The 20,526-nt window shown below is 39.5% G+C and overlaps 1 protein-coding gene across 1 annotated transcript in view; it reads right to left on the bottom strand.

Moving 5' to 3' along the window:
• Positions 1 to 3,011: 3,011 nt before the first annotated feature.
• The window catches only part of LOC126458250 (succinate dehydrogenase cytochrome b560 subunit, mitochondrial-like), a 70,495-nt gene continuing 52,980 nt past the window's right edge, over positions 3,012 to 20,526 (bottom strand). Inside the window, exons 4-5 of the mRNA XM_050095164.1 lie at positions 12,443 to 12,585; positions 3,012 to 3,588 (exon numbers count right to left, since the gene is read on the bottom strand). Coding sequence (XP_049951121.1) covers positions 3,484 to 3,588; positions 12,443 to 12,585 — 248 coding nt within the window. The 3' untranslated portion in view covers positions 3,012 to 3,483. The remainder of the gene's footprint in view (positions 3,589 to 12,442; positions 12,586 to 20,526) is intronic.

The raw sequence follows: 20,526 nt of genomic DNA, 5'->3' as shown, positions 1-20,526 counted from the left end.
GCAAAACTAACTTCCTTGACTTTTTAATATAATTTCAAAAACAGTTTGAAGGAACCTCTCTGACACTTTATCCTTCATAGACTGCCTTCCTCATAATAGGTAGGCCCCTCTTAGTTTGTATTGTCTGTCACATCCTTCGCATCACTGGGTAAGTGGTTACAGATTTGTATTGGAGAATACCCCATTAAACTGAGGTGTTTTAAGTCATTTCTCTTTCCAATATTATATCTATGTATGTTACCATTTTATAAATGTGATTTATTGTTGACAACAAACTCCATACAGGAGTAAATGTACTGTGACATCATCATCAATATCCACAACTGTTTAATAATGTAAACTAAAAAAAGTTCTCTCTATTTATTTATTTATTTAGTTATTCATTCATCTACAGACAGTACAAATTGTATGGATGATGTCAACTAGAGTGGACAATGAAACATTTTCGTTTATAGTAGGTGATGGTGTTTCTTACCATGTCAAGCTTCTCTGTCCATTAGTTGGCTGCAAAACAAGACACTTTCATTCTCTCTCAATATTGGCAGTGGCGTGTTAAATAATAAACACAGACACAAGGCATTTGTTGTTTATGAGCAGTTTATTCATACAAAATATACACATAATCCTTGGTGATGCCAGAAGCTAATCACTAACACAGTCTCTAAATATGAGCAGAGATCAGAAACTAAGGTTAAAAAGCCTGCATGTGCACTTTATTTCATACAACCAATACATCCAACTGATAGAACACACATTAGGTTATTTTTCAACAGTCTCCGTTTTGGTTGAAGCACTCAATGCTTAATGGGATGAGTTTGAAAAACTACATTTGCATATTCAGCCATGTTGCCAGAAATTGTTTCATCTATTCATCAGAAGTGAATTGTCAGCCTCCTAGGTATTCCTTCAAAAGGCCTTTACAAATGTCTTCTTGTGTGTGTGTATGTGCGGATGGATATGTGTGTGTATGCGAGTGTATACCTGTCCTTTTTTCCCCCTAAGGTAAGTCTTTCCGCTCCCGGGATTGGAATGACTCCTTACCCTCTCCCTTAAAACCCACATCCTTTCGTCTTTCCCTCTCCTTCCCTCTTTCCTGATGAAGCAGCCGTTGGTTGCGAAAGCTAGAATTTTGTGTGTATGTTTGTGTGTCTATCAACCTGCCAGCGCTTTCGTTTGGTAAGTCACATCTTCTTTGTTTTTAGATATATTTTTCCCACGTGGAATGTTTCCCTCTATTTTATTTATTTATATATATATATATCTAAAAACAAAGATGATGTGACTTACCAAATGAAAGTGCTGGCAGGTCGACAGACAGACCTGCCAGCACTTTCATTTGGTAAGTCACATCATCTTTGTTTTTAGATATATTTTTCCTACGTGGAATGTTTCCCTCTATTATAACCACATCATATATATCTGTATATGTGTGGATGGATATGTGTGTGTGTGTGTGTGCGCGAGTGTATACTCGTCCTTTTTTCCCCCTAAGGTAAGTCTTTCCGCTCCCGGGATTGGAATGACTCCTTACCCTCTCCCTTAAAACCTACATCCTTTCGTCTTTCCCTCTCCTTCCCTCTTTCCTGATGAGGCAACAGTTTGTTGCGAAAGCTTGAATTTTGTGTGTATGTTTGTGTTTGTTTGTGTGTCTGTCGACCTGTCAGCACTTTCATTTGGTAAATCACATCATCTTTGTTTATATATATACAAAGATGAGGTTACTTACCGAACGAAAGCGCTGGCAGGTCGATAGACACACAAACAAACTCAAACATACACACAAAATTCAAGCTTTCGCAACAAACTGTTGCCTCATCAGGAAAGAGGGAAGGAGAGGGAAAGACGAAAGGAAGTGGGTTTTAAGGGAGAGGGTAAGGAGTCATTCCAATCCCGGGAGCGGAAAGACTTACCTTAGGGGGAAAAAAGGACAGGTTTACACTCGCACACACACACATATCCATCCACACATACAGACATAAGCAGACATATTTAAAGACAAAGAGTTTGTCTTTAAATATGTCTGCTTGTGTCTGTATGTGTGGATGGATATGTGTGTGTGTGCGCGCGAGTGTATACCTGTCCTTTTTTCCCCCTAAGGTAAGTCTTTCCGCTCCCGGGACTGGAATGACTCCTTACCCTCTCCCTTAAAACCCACTTCCTTTCGTCTTTCCCTCTCCTTCCCTCTTTCCTGATGAGGCAACAGTTGGTTGCGAAAGCTTGAATTTTGTGTGTATGTTTGAGTTTGTTTGTGTGTCTATCAACCTGCCAGCGCTTTCGTTCGGTAAGCCACCTCATCTTTGTTTTTATATATAATTTTTCCCTCTATTATATATATACACACACACACACACACACACACACACACACACACACACACACACACACACACACACACACACACACATATATATATATATATATATATATATATATATATATATATATATATATATATATATATATATATATATATATATATATAGAGGGAAACATTCCACATGGGAAAAATATACCCAAAAACAAAGATGATGCAACCCACCAAACGAAAGCGCTGGCACGTCGATAGACACACAAACAAACACAAACATACACACAAAATTCAAGCTTTCGCAACAAGCTGTTGCCTCATCAGGAAAGAGGGAAGGAGAGGGAAAGACGAAAGGATGTTTCCTGATGAGGCAACAGTTTGTTGCGAAAGCTTGAATTTTGTGTGTATGTTTGTGTGTCTATCGACGTGCCAGCGCTTTCGTTTGGTGGGTCGCATCATCTTTGTTTTTGGGTATGTGTGTGTCACACGTCACAACATTGTTCTGAATTGTCACTTACATGGTATTGACATTGCACTTTCGCTGTTAGGAGTCAAAATATTATGCAAGGCGTTCAGTGATTCATCTGTTGGTAATACATTGAACAGGATATTTTTTGCAAGTTTTATTCTTTGGTGCAGCATCACATTAATCTATTTTGGAAAACATTATGGATATTAGCAAATGAAAGAATGTAACACATCATTTCAATTCTATGTAATGATTTACTGGCTTCACACACCATTCCACAAAATTCACATAGTTGTCCTAAATGTTTTCTGTGTCAGGCACATTGGTTTTTACATCATAAAAAAAAGCTGCACATAATACTCTTCTAAATGTAGAATAACCCATAAAGTATTTTCAGTTACATCCATTTACAATTTAATGCAATTATTCAAACAATTAAGGCAATGCACCTAAGCCACGTGAGCAGAAAAAGACTTTTGCACATTTTATTATTGAATTACATACTATTCTGGACAGTGCCAGTTTTTACACAACCAAATACTACAATGTGAATTCATTTCTGTATTTAAATATTTGAACTAATACTCATGGAGCAGTTATGTACACAAAAGTGTTAATGATTTACATATGGTCTCATAAATAAATACTGTTGTACAGTCTTCAAACACACTACACCAAAAACACTTCATGAGAGAGGTATTTTAGATTACAGTGACATTAACCAAGCTGTCATGATTGATGTTGCAGCTAACATAGCATATCCTGTGTAGTAGACTTCTTTTATTGTTAATGCCTTCCCTAAATCCCACACCTAAAAATAACAAAACAACAACATTTAGAATATTTGATCATATTTGACAGAAACAGTCTAACCCAATGCAAAGGTTGAAAGTTTTTAACCTAACATATGCAGCCCATAAGCAAGTAATCACCTTATGCAAGGTGCACTGAGCTCCTGGAAAATCAAATACTTGCATTGGGTTAATCAGAAGAAGGTTAAAAGGAAATGGAGAGGGAGGCAGGGACAGGAAAACAGACAAACACACTTGCAAACATGCATATAGGGATGCCTTGACTACTGCTACCGCATGTAGGAACCGTTCAGTTTTTCCTATTACAGCACAGAATTTCTAATTTTCAGTACAATATGTTCACTCTCCAGGAAGAAAGGATGAACTAGTTGAGAGAAGGTTTGAAAGGAGGCCAGACCACTCAGATCATGAGTTGTTGTTCACTTTTCTCTTTTTAAATTCAATTCAAAATACACAAATTTTAAGATTTTTTAAAATTACAGATAAAACAATTAAGAATTGGTACACAGTGACATTCTCCATTCCTGTGACAAGGTTTCATTTCCCGAATAATGACGATCTGACCTTCCCTTGTACACTCCTGGAAATTGAAATAAGAACACCGTGAATTCATTGTCCCAGGAAGGGGAAAATTTATTGACACATTCCTGGGGTCAGATACATCACATGATCACACTGACAGAACCACAGGCACATAGACATAGGCAACAGAGCATGCACAATGTCGGCACTAGTACAGTGTATATCCACCTTTCGCAGCAATGCAGGCTGCTATTCTCCCATGGAGACGATCGTAGAGATGCTGGATGTAGTCCTGTGGAACGGCTTGCCATGCCATTTCCACCTGGCGCCTCAGTTGGACCAGCGTTCGTGCTGGACGTGCAGACCGCGTGAGACGACGCTTCATCCAGTCCCAAACATGCTCAATGGGGGACAGATCCGGAGATCTTGCTGGCCAGGGTAGTTGACTTACACCTTCTAGAGCACGTTGGGTGGCACGGGATACATGCGGACGTGCATTGTCCTGTTGGAACAGCAAGTTCCCTTGCCGGTCTAGGAATGATAGAACGATGGGTTCGATGACGGTTTGGATGTACCGTGCACTATTCAGTGTCCCCTCGACGATCACCAGTGGTGTACGGCCAGTGTAGGAGATCGCTCCCCACACCATGATGCCGGGTGTTGGCCCTGTGTGCCTCGGTCGTATGCAGTCCTGATTGTGGCGCTCACCTGCACGGCGCCAAACACGCATACGACCATCATTGGCACCAAGGCAGAAGCGACTCTCATCGCTGAAGACGACACGTCTCCATTCGTCCCTCAATTCACGCCTGTCGCGACACCACTGGAGGCGGGCTGCACGTTGTTGGGGCGTGAGCGGAAGACGGCCTAACGGTGTGCGGGACCGTAGCCCAGCTTCATGGAGACGGTTGCGAATGGTCCTCGCCGATACCCCAGGAGCAACAGTGTCCCTAATTTGCTGGGAAGTGGCGGTGCGGTCCCCTACGGCACTGCGTAGGATCCTACGGTCTTGGCGTGCATCCGTGCGTCGCTGCGGTCCGGTCCCAGGTCGACGGGCACGTGCACCTTCCGCCGACCACTGGCGACAACATCAATGTACTGTGGAGACCTCACGCCCCACGTGTTGAGCAATTCGGCGGTACGTCCACCCAGCCTCCCGCATGCCCACTATACGCCCTCGCTCAAAGTCCGTCAACTGCACATACGGTTCACGTCCACGCTGTCGCGGCATGCTACCAGTGTTAAAGACTGCGATGGAGCTCCGTATGCCACGGCAAACTGGCTGACACTGACGGCGGCGGTGCACAAATGCTGCGCAGCTAGCGCATTCGACGGCCAACACCGCGGTTCCTGGTGTGTCCGCTGTGCCGTGCGTGTGATCATTGCTTGTACAGCCCTCTCGCAGTGTCCGGAGCAAGTATGGTGGGTCTGACACACCGGTGTCAATGTGTTCTTTTTTCCATTTCCAGGAGTGTAGTTCTCTTGCTTCATCCTCATTTTTCCATTCCAGCAATCTGGGTGTGGTTGTAAATAGGCCTCCTCACACTTTCCTGGTACATCAACAGCTGCTACTTATTTAACTGATGCCACTTTGCACCTCTAAATTTGAGGTCCTACAGGATTCACTTCTCCCAGGTGTTAAATGGTCTTCCTCTTGGTGGTTTCCCTCAGAAATTTTGGTCAAAGCAAGCTCCAGGAGGTCCTACTAGGGAAACTTCCTTCATGTGCTCATACCACTGCAGTCACTTAGTTCTAGGAAGCTTCCTTCGAAACCTAGTGTGCTGTCAGATTCTCACTCCGGATTTATTTTTGATTGCTGTAGGCAAGAACGAGAAAATTTATTTTGCCTAGAGATGGTTCTTATTTGGTTCAGTACTTGCTGCTTCTAGTCCAAATGTTAGCACATTTACAAGGTATATATCTTATTGGCTGATCTTAGAGCCTTGTGGTACTGTTGCATTTCAAAGCATACAATGGACCGCATGGTAGAATTTGGAAACTTTTTGTATTCTCCAATGTCTTGATTTATGATGTTTATTTTGTGAAGTTCTTCAGACTCAATTGTATCACACCTACCCGACCATCCACTTTGGATCTGTATGCAGCTCTGTTTCATCAATTAGTGGTTTACTCATGAAAAATTCTGTGAAAAGTTGGGCTGCAGCTTCCTGTGCTTGCATCATAGGAATGAGTGCTGTATGGTCACTCTAAATGGCCCAGGGGTGTACTACACATCAGAAGCTGTTACCCAGGTAGCTGACTGTGTGGTAACACAGGGGCCCAATAATAAAAGCTGTAGGTGACCCTGATGTATTACGTTAAGACAAGAAGAAAGGGTGCCATAGATGAGAATATTAAAATCCTAATGATCAACTGCTAAATCATTCTCAACAATGTGCCAGAGTTTGAAGCACACCTAAAAAGCAGTGGCACTCACATAACACTAATTACAGAAAGTTGGCAAACATCTGAAACTGGCAGAGGAGAGATATTTAAGGTAAACCTAAATGTATTTCAAAAGGATAGGCTAATGGGAAACTGATGTGGTGAATTTGTCACAGTAGACAAGAAACTATGATCCAACACGATAAAAAATTGAAACTGCATGAGAGATTGTTTAGGTAAGACTCAGTATCAAGAGTGGGCATAAACTTATATAATGAGTCCTATCAACAACCAGTCATCCCATATGTAGCTAAGAATGTTAAAGGAAACATCAGCTTGCCAGTATGTCGTGTTCCACAATCATATTATCATCAATGGAAACTTCAATTGTTCAAAAACATTACAATACTTATAATTTGTACAAGGAAAATGTGACAAGACATCCAGCAAAATAATAATAAATGCTTTTTCTGGAAACCACATAGAAAACACTTTTGAAGTCCACTCATTACAAATATATTAGAGCTAATGGCAAAAAACAGACCTGATCTCTTCGAGGATATCCATGTTGAAACTGATATTAATGATCACGACGCAGTTGTAGCAAAAATAACTGTTAATGTACAAAAAACAATCACAGCAAGTAGAAATATTTATGCTGTATGTACAGCAAACTAAGGAAAGATGGAGCAATTCATATCGCAATGATGAGACGTTTAACTCTGATGGACAAGAGCATGAAGAGGAATTGGTTCTGAAGCTTACGGTTGTAGAGAGAGAGAGATGCTAAATGAATCGCATTATACACTTATTTTTATCCGACACAATTGCATATAACAGCAGTAAGCAGCATTTGATCACCTGTATGCCAACTTCATCACAGCCAGTTTTGGAAAATAAAATGTTGTTTCAAGGACTCCACACACCTATTTCAGCACAGTTGCCAAGAAGAGGACCTGTGTTTGATTCCTGGAACTGAAAAGGATTTTTCCTTGGTGGGAGGGCTGGTACAGGGTACACACACCCTCATGATGCCAACTGAGGAGCTACTTGAATGAGCTGTAATGGCTCCACAGTCTGGAAAGTCTGCAAAATGGCTGGGACAGCAGTGTGCTGACAACATGTCCCTCTATACCCCACCTGCATGAGACTGCAAGATAGAGAATGACAATGTGGCCGGCTAACATCCCTTGAGTCTTTATGGCCTGGACGAGGAGCTTGTTTTGCAAAAATATTATGTGATTGTGCCAAAGATATCTAATCTGTTTGGCTGTCAAGAGGGCAATGCATAAAAGCCTTTGAAACTTCCTGGAACATTAAAACAGTGTGCCGGGCCGAGACACAAACTTGGGACCTTTGCCATTCATGGGCAAGTTTGCAGAAGAGCTTCTGTGAAGTCTGAAAGGTAGGAGACGAAGTACTGGCAGAATTGAAGCTGTGAGGATGGGTTGTGAGTTGTGCTTGGTTAGTTCAGTCGGCAGAGCACTTGCCCATGAACGGCTAAGGTCTCAAGTTGGACTCGAGGTCTGGTGCATAGTTTTAATCTGCCCAGAAGTTTCATATCAGTGCACACTCCGCTGCAGAGTGAAAATCTCATTCTGCATAAAAGCCTTTAACGACTACTATGGCAAGATCTTATCAAAATACCTTTGTCAAAACCCAAAGAAATTCCAGTAATACATTAAAGTTTACAATGGCGTCACAATGTCACACTCATGATTACAAAGTACCCAAAATCAAGGGCAGTAAAGCAAAATCAGAAATTCTGAATACCATTTACAAATATTTCGTTACACAGGAAGAGACACAAGTACTGCCCCAGTTAAATTCTCATACTACTGCAAAGATGATGGATATAGATACTAGTGTCAATGGAATTGAGAAACAACTGAAATTATTAAAACTGAAGGCTGTCTCACATATACAATTTCTAACTTGTTTAGCCCATCTCTCAACCACAATAAACCATAGATCCCATGAACAAAAACTTTAGGCAATGCCCAGAAGGTGGACGTCACCAAGTGTTGTTATGAAACACTGAATGAATATAGGTTAGGTAATTTGCACTCCATTTTTAGCAAAAGATAGTTTTTCACGAACTTCAATGAGGATCTTATATTTCCTGAACTATGTGTCATACAACGACATAATTTTGCAGGTAAATTGGGTGGTATAGGTTGATTCTGTCCACAAACTGCGTCATGAATAGAACTAGTAGTAAAAAAGTAATAATTTACAACGTCAGGCCTGATGCTGAAGTTTTACTGCATGAACAGCGAAAATGTAGTAAGCAACAAACTGTTTTTCATTTTGTGGAAGGATCGGCAAGAAAAAAATGTTTGTAAAAGTTTGAAATGTTATGTAAAATTTATTGGAGGTCACTAAGTGCTCTCATTCTCAAATACTGGAGGAATAAAGTCACGGTATTTGTGTGCCACGTGATATGCTGCCTCACGACATACTCACAGTTCCCAACTGTAATATTTGTCTTATTACGTTAAACTTTTAACATAAGATTATCTCTGTTAACAGTTAGCATGCAGCTAACGTAATATTACAGTGCTTGCAGGAAATGGGAATGTGTGGCAGGTGTAATATTATGTCACGCCAGTTGTTATGACTTTCCGCAAAGTCAAATGTATATTTACGCCTCCTGGAAATGTGTGTCAAGTCTTCAGGCATCGTATTTTTTGCCAGATGGCAGTAGCAGTATCACCGCAAAAAACTTTCGTTTTTTAAACCTTTATTATTATCTCTTGTTTTGTAGGTGTTAGTTGACATTTAAGTTCTCTGTTACATGGATTTTGTATTCATAATGTGCAGAGAACAAGAAAAATATCTGGAGCAAATGATTTACAAAGTCACTCATGAGTCTGCAGATGATGAGAATGAAATATCTGATGACGATTCAGATAACACGTCTATTGTATTATTTTCATAGACTGTATTGTTATGAAGGATTTTTCTGCAGGTAAATTAGGAAAATAATACGAGCATATGATGTCGGTGAGTATAATGGTGGACTATGTATCTCCCCATATTTCAATTTGTATCACACTGTACTCCACTATGAGCACTAACTTTTGCTTTGTTCTTGTGTTTTGTGAGTTTCTTTACATTTAAATGGGCTGTAAAAGAAATTTAAACAGAAAGATCATTTGTTCGCTTACTGTGGCATGTATATGAATACCAGAACTCATTTCCAGTTTTTTCAGTGACAAGTACTATTAAATTAAAGTTTCATCTGTGGGTTCAGATCTGACATTAGAAATGCCAAAATATGTATACTTAAAGTAGCAAGTCCTATAAACCTAAAAAGTTTTGAAATTTCAACTACATATTTGTACACAAGAGTTATAACTTATACAAAAACCACACATTTTAGCCTGTACACAGGTGCAATGGCAGGAATGTACAAGACCAGCACCAAAAGTGTTAATGAGTAGATTTTGACAGCATTTTAATTAAACTTTATCAATAAGTGCAACTCTTCTCACATGACATTCTGAAAGAAATAAATCATGACAAACTACTGGATATAGTAACTTTTTAACACACACACACACACACACACACACACACACACACACACACACACACACACACACTTAGATCAAGTACCACTCCAACACGTATTAAGAAATAGATGACCACATGGGTATCAAATAAAATTTGTGGCTGGACTGAAGATTTCTTGGTGAGTGCAATACAGCATGTTATCTTTGATGGAAAGTCGTTGACAGAAGTAACTTCAGATGTCTACTACAGAAGTGTGCTAGGACACTTATTGTCCATGTTTTATGTTAATGAATCGACAGTGATATTGACACTAACCACCAACTTTTTTGTAGATAATGTAGTTATCTAAAAATAAAGACCTAGCCAAAACTAAATGGCTGCACAAATAGCCAGTTAGGTCTTGATACAATTTCACAGTAGTGCAAAGATAGGCAACTTGCTTTGAATATCCAGAAATGTAAAACTGTGCGCTTTACAAAATAAAAAAGTTCCATAATATTCTATGACTACAATATCAATCTGTGGGCACTACTGACAATATCCTTGACAGTCTCATGTAATACATAGATCAAAGTGGTTAGGTTTTGCTGTGGCTGTTGTTGTTGTTATGTGTGGAAAAGAGTTCAAAACAAGATGAAAGAATATTATTATTATTATTATTATTATTATTATGTCCGGCCCCGGTAGCTGAGTGGTCAGCGAGACGGAATGTCAATCCTAAGGTCCCGGGTTCGATTCCTGGCTGGGTCGGAGATTTTCTCCGCTCAGGGACTGGGTGTTGTGTTGTCCTAATCATCATCATTTCATCCCCATCGACACGCAGGTCGCCCAAGTGGCGTCAAATCGAAATACCTGCACCAGGCGAACGGTCTACCCGACGGGAGGCCTTAGCCACACGACATTTCATTATTATTATTATTATTATTATTATTATTAGAGTGCGTAAAAAAATATGTTATTGCCAACATTGTGGGATGTCAGTTCAGATAAGTACAAAAACAGAAGTGTTAAAATGATGAATCGTATGATTTATTTCTCAGAAAATATGGGGAACCGCCACAGAGGAAGATATTTAAAAATAATTAACGAATGCAAAGTTATGAATAAAGATATATATAGATATTTATCTCTGTGTATACATTACTTACCCGAATATAATCCTTTCATGTATGTGTTTTTGCATGACACATTTCCATAACTACACTGTAAGTGAAACTGAATTTATGAATTTCAAGTTTTTGAAAGAATTTCCTGTAGCAAGGTATTGCAGCATACAGTAATAGATAAGTGCTGACTTTGAGGAACTGTTGTATTATTTTATCTTTGAAGATGGGGATACTAATGCCTCCACAAATTTATCCTGAGAGAGAAAAAGGGGGGGAGGGGGGGGGCAGAGCCTCTGAACAGTGATGCCAATGTACACCAATATTTCATCCACCTTTCTTTTTTGCTTGCAACAAAGTAGGGCAATTACCCACAGCAGTAGCACCATCATAAAACATTCCAAACCACAGTATTATTGCACAACATTACTTAGCAGTGTAGGGAGAAAGACGATAATGTTGCGCAGTATTACTGACCATTTACAAGCTGCTTAAAATACTGCTAAACAGGAAAACAGGGAAATGTCTACAACGCAGGACAGTACAATGGGCCACAGATTTATTTGACACACATGGGAGAGTGGCATGGAAATGTTGAAAAATCTGGCAGATGCCTGAAGAAAGGCACACACTGGTGACAGCCTACAGAATGAGCTATAGGTGTTAATTCTTAGTCCACAGGATGTTTGCAACAATTAAGTACTGCACTTTCTTTCCAAATTCTGTCTACAACCCTATATAATCACCGTGGCTGCATCTCTAACTGCTTTGGTCATTTGTACAATTAATTCATCTGATCCAGCAAATCCATTATTTTTCATTTCAGATAACACTCCATGATCGAGCCACCTTTACACTATTGGAATTGAATAGTTCATGAACATGAGAGTCAGCTCCATAACAATTTAAGAAAGTAGCTCTTGCCTTACATCTTTACGTATTCTTGAAATTTCAGGGAAACAGTGTCCACCTCCCCATACATTGGCATCCCTGTGCATAGGCTCTGCTTCCCCCATCCAGCCCCCTACCGCTGGATAAATTTTTGCCGGTGCTAGCCTATACCCATCATCAAAGACGAAATAATACAACAGTTCCACCAAGTCAGCAATTCTTTCTTTTTTATTTGACAAGTGATTATCTTTATAAATTTCCATAAATCCCATTATTCTACTGCTTCGGATGCACATCTTCCTACGCAATTGGTACGATTCTTCAATACATAGTGTTTTGAATGTGACCAGATGCAGGTTTTTGTATGATACCATTGATGTCAAAGCGAAAGATAAACAACTAGAACTTTATAAGAACACATATTGTTACTTACCAAGTGACGGACACCATTACATGTGTGATATGCCAGAGGAAATGCAATAATTGCCTTCGTGGCAGCGATAAGTACTGGATTCAAGTGCAGTTCTTGTATCCAAGTGATGTAATCAGTGAAGTGATATGGTGATACAAGGGTACCTAGAAAATATTTAAATGCATTACATCTACAAATTGCACAAACTTAATTATCAACTACCACCACCAACAGGACTTAGTTTTTTTCTGCCACAATTGTGTAAGCTTAGCCTTCAATCTATTCTTTAACTATATATAATTAACAAGAGAAAATCTGATTTTGATTCAGAAATAGGACTAGAATTCTGCAATATTAGAGTTTATTTCATCAGTTTTCAAATGAGAATAAAGGCACATTTACACTGTGTTCAAAACATGTTCTCCAACATTGTCTGCAGCTAGTGCTGGGCCATCAATGCTGGCAACATGTTGACAATTCAAAACCAGTACTCCATGGCTGTTTTGGTACAGATCAAGTGTTGCTATGCGGCACTAGTGTTTATACTCTCTCTCTGTTGTGTTGTATGTTGTCTTTCCATTGCATTGTGTTTTCTCTTATGAAATGGAATGGACAAGATGCAAAATTATGAACTTATCATACTCTGTGAATCACAGGAACGCCTCTGGCATGTAGTCCCAGTATTAAACCAAAACACAACTTGTTACAAAATATTGCCACATTGCTTGACATTAGCAGCAGTGATACAGATAAAGAAATCAAGTCTTTCATTTCTCAATACTGATGTGAGAAATGAAAATTTGAAGATAGCAAGAAATCTGTGTGTGATACAGATGATGTGTATCAACCTAAGACGTTTGGTTTCAGTTGTGTCCAGTACCTGGATGATATTCAGGACCCAATCAAAACATGGGATATAATAGGTACAGAGAGAAACAAAGTTATGCTTGCTTATGTTTATTTGTATTTTTTACTATACAACAGTACTCAAAAGCTGTAATTATTTTGCACTGTACAACTTCTGGGTTTACAAAGTAACTTGCAAATTCATCACAAATATCTTTGTATGTGTTTGAAGTTCTTCATGGTATATGGACTAACAGAAAATGTAGTAGTATCTCATCTCCATGTGCCTGGCATCATTTCTCCTGCCTGCAGGCAACAAGAATCAAAGCTTCCTTGTAGGCTCTAATAGCTCCTTGACTAGGTATTTCTCCCTAAAAAATTATACAGCCACACTGCAACAACATCAGTTTTCAGTATGTCAGAAACACCGAGACAAAAAAAAAAAATGCATTTTATGCAAATATCCCTGCCATACACAATCAGTAGTTCGAACCTCGGTTCTGTCTTCCTGGACATCATGTCATGATGTTTTCCTGTAACGGAAAATCATCATCTGCCATGAAAATACATGGTGGCAGCGTTATCCTCTAGGTATAACATTTGTGAAGTGGCAAGTTTTTCTTGTAAATAAATTCACTTATAGAGGCATTCTTAACCCGTAGCTGTACTTTTACAAGTCCAACTCGTGGAAAGGAATGTGGACAGAATGAACATCAAGAATCACACTCTTGTGAACAAAAGTCAGGCCAAACTTTTTTTCCTGAGTTAGATATGGCTCTATTCAATATGCACACTGCTCAAACAGTAATACATAGTCAAACAAAGGAAACTTATGTGGATTACCGAATAAATATAGTAGCAATAATGTTAAAAAATGTCCAACTGCTGAACTATGAAAAGCGTGGAAAACCATGATTGCGTGTTACACCTCTTCGACTCCCAAGTGCAATATTGGGCCCATTTCCCAAAACATATCGATTCAACATAAAAAAAGAAAAGAAGAAAGATGTGTTAAGTTTGCATGAAACACAAAGTATGGAGCAAAATGTTGTGGAAATTCATAAAGTGTAAATTGGCGTTATGTCACCAACATGCTTTTGAAAGTACTGTGCCATGCTGGGCTACTAATTTTCAGATTTGCAGCTATTTCCCTATGAGAAATTCATTCAAGAGGAGCATTTCTTTTTGTAATTACATTTTTTTGACAATTATTTGTGTGTCATGTTATTAAATTCCTTCTGAAGTAATCACACTTGAAGATGCCAAAGGACATATTGACAATATTTGGAGGAGGATAGATTGTATTCACTGTGAAAATGGCACAATGAAATGACTTACACATTATAGCCCTCAGCCAGTCTTCTTCAGCAAAGAAAATACACACACTTTCACACAAGTAAGCATACCTCAGGCACACGACTACTTCTACCGGCAGTTGTGTGTGTGTGTGTGTGTGTGTGTGTGTGTGTGTGTGTGTGTGTGTGTGTGTGTGTGTGCGTGCGTGCGTGCGTGCGTGCGTGTGCGTGTGTACACGTTTCTCCCCCTTCGTCGAAGAAGGCTTTGGCCAAAAGCCATAATGTGACACAGTCTTTTCATTGTGCCTGTCTGAAACACGATCGGTTATCTTTAAGGTGAGTAGCAATTTATCTTTTTCCTAATATTGTTGATATTCTGAATCTGGAGATTCGATTTTTCTATTAAAGTACTGTTTGTGTGTAAAAACAGATTATTGTTTGAAGTATTGCAAATACAAAAATGTATATACAAACGAACAACAATTAAACTAGTGTTATCTTCTTCAAGAGTAGTGTTGTTGTTGTTGTTGTGGTCTTCAGTCTGAGATTGGTTTGATGCAGCTCTCCATGCAACTCTATCCTGTGCAAGCTTCTTCACCTCCCAGTACCTACTGCAGCCTACATCCTTCTGAATCTACTTAGTGTTTTCATCACTTGGTCTCCCTCTACGATTTTTGCCCTCCACGCTGCCCTCTAATACTAAATTGGTGATCCCTCGACGTCTCAAAATATGTCCTACCAACCGATCCCTTCTTCTAGTCAAGTTGTGCCACCAACTCCTCTTCTCCCCAATTCTATTCGATACCTCCTCATTAGTTATGTGATCTACCCATCTAATCTTCAGCATTTTTCTGTAGCACCACATTTCAAAAGCTTCTATTCTCTTCTTGTCCAAACTATTTATCGTCCATGTTTCACTTCCATACATGGCTACACTCCATACAAATACTTTCAGAAACGACTTCCTGACACTTAAATCTATACTCGATGTTAACAAATTTCTCTTCTTCAGAAACGCTTTCCTTGCCATTGCCAGTCTACATTTTATATTCTCTCTACTTCAACCATCATCAGTTATTTTGCTCCCCAAATAGCAAAACCCCTTTACTACTTTAAATGTCTCATTTCCTAATCTAATTCCCTCAGCATCACCCGACTTAATTCGACTACATCCCATTATCCTCGTTTTGCTTTTGTTGATGTTCATCTTATACCCTCCTTTCAAGACACTGTCCATTCCATTCAACTGCTCTCCCAAGTCCTTTGGTGTCTCTGACAGAATTACAATGTCATCGGCGAACCTCAAAATTTTTACTTCTTCTCCACGGATTTTAATACCTACTCCAAATTTATCTTTTGTTTCGTTTACTTCTTGCTCAATATACAGATTGAATAACATCGGGGAGAGGCTACAACCCTGTCTCATTCCCTTCCCAACCACTGCTCCCCTTTCATGCCCCTCGACTCTCATAACTGCCATCAGGTTTCTGTACAAATTGTAAACAGCCTTTCGCTCCCTGTATTTTACCCCTGCCACCTTCAGAATCTGACAGAGAGTATTCCAGTCAACATTGTCAAAAGCTTTCTCTAAGTCTACAAATGCTAGAAACGTAGGTTTACCCTTTCTTAATCAAGCTTCTAAGGTAAGTCGTAGGGTCAGTATTGCCTCACGTGTTCCAATATTTCTACGGAATCCAAACTGATCTTCCCCGAAGTCGGCTTCTACCCGTTTTTTGATTCATATGTAAAGAATTCACGTTAGTATTTTGCAGTTGTGGCTTATTAAACGGATAGTTCAGTAATTTTCACATCTGTCAACACCTGCTTTCTTTGGGATTGGAATTATTATATTCTTCTTGAAGTCTGAGGGTATTTCGCCTGTCTCATACATCTTGCTCACCAGATGGTAGAGTTTTGTCAGGACTGGCTCTCCCAAGGCTGTCAGTAGTTCTAATGGAATGTTGTCTACTCCCGGAGCCTTGTTTCAACTCAGGTCTTTCAGTGCTCTGTGAAACTCTTCACACAGTATTGTATCTCCCATTTCACATTCATCTACATCTTCTTCGATTTCCATAATATTGTCCTCAGTACATCGCCCTTGTATAGTCCCTCTATATACTCCTTCCACCTTTCTGCTTTCTCTTCTTTGATTAGAACTGGGTTTCCATCTGAGCTCTTGATATTCATGCAAGTGGTTCTCTTTTCTCCAAAGGTCTCTTTAATTTTCCTGTAGACAGTATCTATCTTACCCCTAGTGAGATAAGCCTCTACATCCTTACATTTATCCTCTAGCCATCCTTGCTTAGCCATTTTGCACTTCCTGTCGATCTCATTTTTGAGACGTTTGTATTCCTTTTTGCCTGCTTTATTTACTGCATTTTTATATTTTCTCCTTTCATCAATTAAATTCAATATTTCTTCTGTTACCCAAGGATTTCTACTAGCCCTTGTCTTTTTACCTACTTGATCCTCTGCTGCCTTCACTACTTCATCCCTCAAAGCTACCCATTCTTCTTCTACTGTATTTCTTTCCCCCATTCCTGTCAATTGTTCCCTTATGCTCTCCCTGAAACTCTGTACAACCTCTGGTTCTTTCAGTTTATCCAGGTCCCATCTCCTTAAATTCCCACCTTTTTGCAGTTTCTTCGGTTTTAATCTACAGGTCATAACCAATAGATTGTGGTCAGAGTCCACATCTGCCCCTGGAAATGTCTTACAATTTAAAACCTGGTTCCTAAATCTCTGTCTTACCATTATATAATCTATCTGATACCTTTCAATATCTCCGGGGTTCTTCCATGAATACAACCTTCTTTCATGATTCTTGAACCAAGTGTTATTTATGATTAAGTTGTGCTCTGTGCAAAATTCTACCAGGTGGCTTCATCTTTCATTTCTTAGCCCCAATCCATATTCACCTACTATGTTTCCTTCTCTCCCTTTACCTACTATCGAATTCCAGTCACCCATGACTATTAAATTTTCATCTCCCTTCACTACCTGAATAATTTCTTTTATTTCATCATACATTTCTTCAATTTCTTCGTCATCTGCAGAGCTAGTTGGCATATAAACTTGTACTACTGTAGTAGGTGTGGGCTTCGTATCTATCTTGGCCACAATAATGATCTTCATTATGCTGTTTGTAGTAGCTTACCCGCATTCCTATTTTCCTATTCAGTATTAAACCTACTCCTGCAATACCCCTAATTGACTTTGTATTTATAACCCTGTAGTCACCTGACCAGAAGTCTTGTTCCTCCTGCCACCGAACTTCACTAATTCCCACTATATCTAACTTTAACCTATCCATTTCCCTTTTTAAATTTTCTAACCTACCTGCCCGATTAAGAGATCTGACATTCCACGCTCCGATCCATAGAACACCAGTTTTCTTTCTCCTGATAATGATGTCCTCTTGAGGAGGCCCCGTCCGGAGATCCGAATGGGGGACTATTTTACCTCCGGAATATTTTACCCAAGAGGACGCCATCATCATTTAATCATACATTAAAGCTGTATGCCCTCGGGAGAAATTATGGCTGTAGCTTTCCATTGCTTTCAGCCGTTCGCAGTACCAGAACAGCAAGGCCGTTTTGGTTAGTGTTACAAGGCCAGATCAGTCAATCATCCAGGCTGCTGCTCCTGCAACTACTGAAAAGGCTGCTGCCCCTCTTCAGGAACCACACGTTTGTCTGGCCTCTCAACAGATACTCCTCCATTGTGGTTGCACCTACGGTACAGCTATCTGTATCATTGAGGCACGCAAGGCTCCCCACCAACGGGCTAGGTCCATGGTTCATGGGGGAGGGGGGGTGTCAAGAGAAGTATCACACGAAAAACATATGTAGCTATGTAACAGGCAGCCTTATATCGGTTTGTATTGCGATTGTCTTGCACATCACCTGGCCCGGTTCACATAGTTCATCCCCAATAGCTTGGGCATGGATTTCATCAAACTAAATGGCATGGCAAGGGTTCACAGAACACCTCCATCTGAAATCATTCCTTGGCAGCCAATATCAGTATATAGTGACAACAACAATAGCAAGAAACACACATATAAATGACCCTGTGTAACTGCAAAATTTTCTCCCACTAGGTACATGGCACTGTAAGGAAATTTGCTTCCCATCAACTGTTCCCACACAACAGGGGAAGTTGAGTACCTGGCAGAAAACACTTTCTGTTGTATGCCGTTCATCTTCAATCACCAGCATCTGAAAAATGTAATTTTCACTTCAGGCCTCACAAGAGATTTCTAAAGAAGAAATGGAGAAGCTGTGATACAAATGTACTGGAAAGTACACTTCGGGTGAAGAGATTTAGGATTGTGGTTTTGTGTGTGTGTGTGTGGGGGGGGGGGGGGGGGGGGGCGTGTGCGCCAAAAAAGCAATGAACTGCGTGAGCTGCCGCCCTATGAAAGGACAGTGACAGCAAAAAAGAATGTACAACACTCTCTTTGATGCAGAAGCTAATTTATGTAGGAGGAAGCAGGCAGTAGTAAACATGGATGAGGGAATCATCAACTGCAGATATCCCCCATCACATTAATGACCATCAGGCTGAAGAAGTGTTACTGAAAGTAATATGAATTAATTTTTAAATGCAAATAAAAATAAATGTATGATCAAATGTTTTGGTGGAGTTACCATAAATGAATTACCTTCAACCAAAGCTTCACAAACTGCATGCCCTATCTAAGATTCAGCTGCCTTTGAAATGTGGAAAAAATATGCAAGGCTTTGAAAGGTATCTCCTGCTGGGGGTGGGGGAGGGAGGGGGGACAAAGCATACCATAAAATCTTTGTTTCACAGGAACTGTTTTTCTCTCTCTGAAACAACTGGTACTATTATATTCATCAGAATTTCAAAATCGGATGGCAACATCCAAGAGATTATTATAAAACTCAAAACAGTCTTTCAAAACCAGCTCACACAGCACATCATTCCCATCACATCTTCCATCTACCAACATTGCCATGTTTTTATTTGATTTATTTAATTTGGTATAACTCTTAATACTAGTCACTAATACTGGTGTGTTTTGTTTACTTAACTAGTGTGCATGCACAGGGACACACGACCACACACACAAGCACATGCACTCTATTCTTGGTCTCTCACTACAATGTAACACGTGTCAATTAGTTTAGGGTGATCTCTCTATACATAGAATGTTACACTTTTTTTTTAGAATAGTGGTTTATCTACATTACATTACTAAAAACACTGTAAGAAAAATTAACTGTAATGCCTCTCAGTATAACTGATGTACTGAAAGATAAACTGACACACAAACAAAATACAGAGCTTCTAATTTTGTGTGTGTGTGTGTGTGTGTGTGTGTGTGTGTGTGTGTGTGTGTGTGTGTGTGTGTAAGTTTTCAACTTCGGAAGGAGGCCTTTTGGCTGAAAGCTTAAATGTATAGCAGTCTTCTCATTGTGCCTGTCTGTGACTCAGAGTCTCCTCTATATGATGAGTAACAATCTATCCCTTTTCGTAATATTATTGTTATTTATTCGGACTTCCCACTGATTAATATCATCTTCTTCATAGTCGTGTGGGAGTCACTTTCGATCAAGATTTTATTTACTCCACAGGGTCAATCCAAATGAAGTGGTCCAATAAAAATTAAGTTGGTTGCTTGACCATTTTTAAATATTTTAAATTTTTTTATATGTGATTACCCTATAATTGAGAAGTTCAAAACAGTTTTTTTTTTTTAATTTACCTTTCACCTTTACTGAATGGTGGCCATTTTCATTTGTAAGTGCGTGATGATGATTCAGTTTAGAGACGTTGGCAAAAATATGAATATCTTTGCACTGGGTTAAGTTACAACATTGCAATTGACATGATTGTTTTTAGAAAAGTGTCCTGTACAACGTTGTCTATTACACAAAATACCCTAAATTCAAAAACAACCAGTCAAAATGACCTCCAAAGTTTGGTATCCAAATT

The sequence above is a fragment of the Schistocerca serialis genome, chromosome 2 (assembly GCF_023864345.2).
Source record: "Schistocerca serialis cubense isolate TAMUIC-IGC-003099 chromosome 2, iqSchSeri2.2, whole genome shotgun sequence".
Classification (NCBI taxonomy): Eukaryota; Metazoa; Arthropoda; class Insecta; order Orthoptera; family Acrididae; genus Schistocerca; species Schistocerca serialis.
This window is presented reverse-complemented; position numbering and strand designations above follow the sequence as displayed.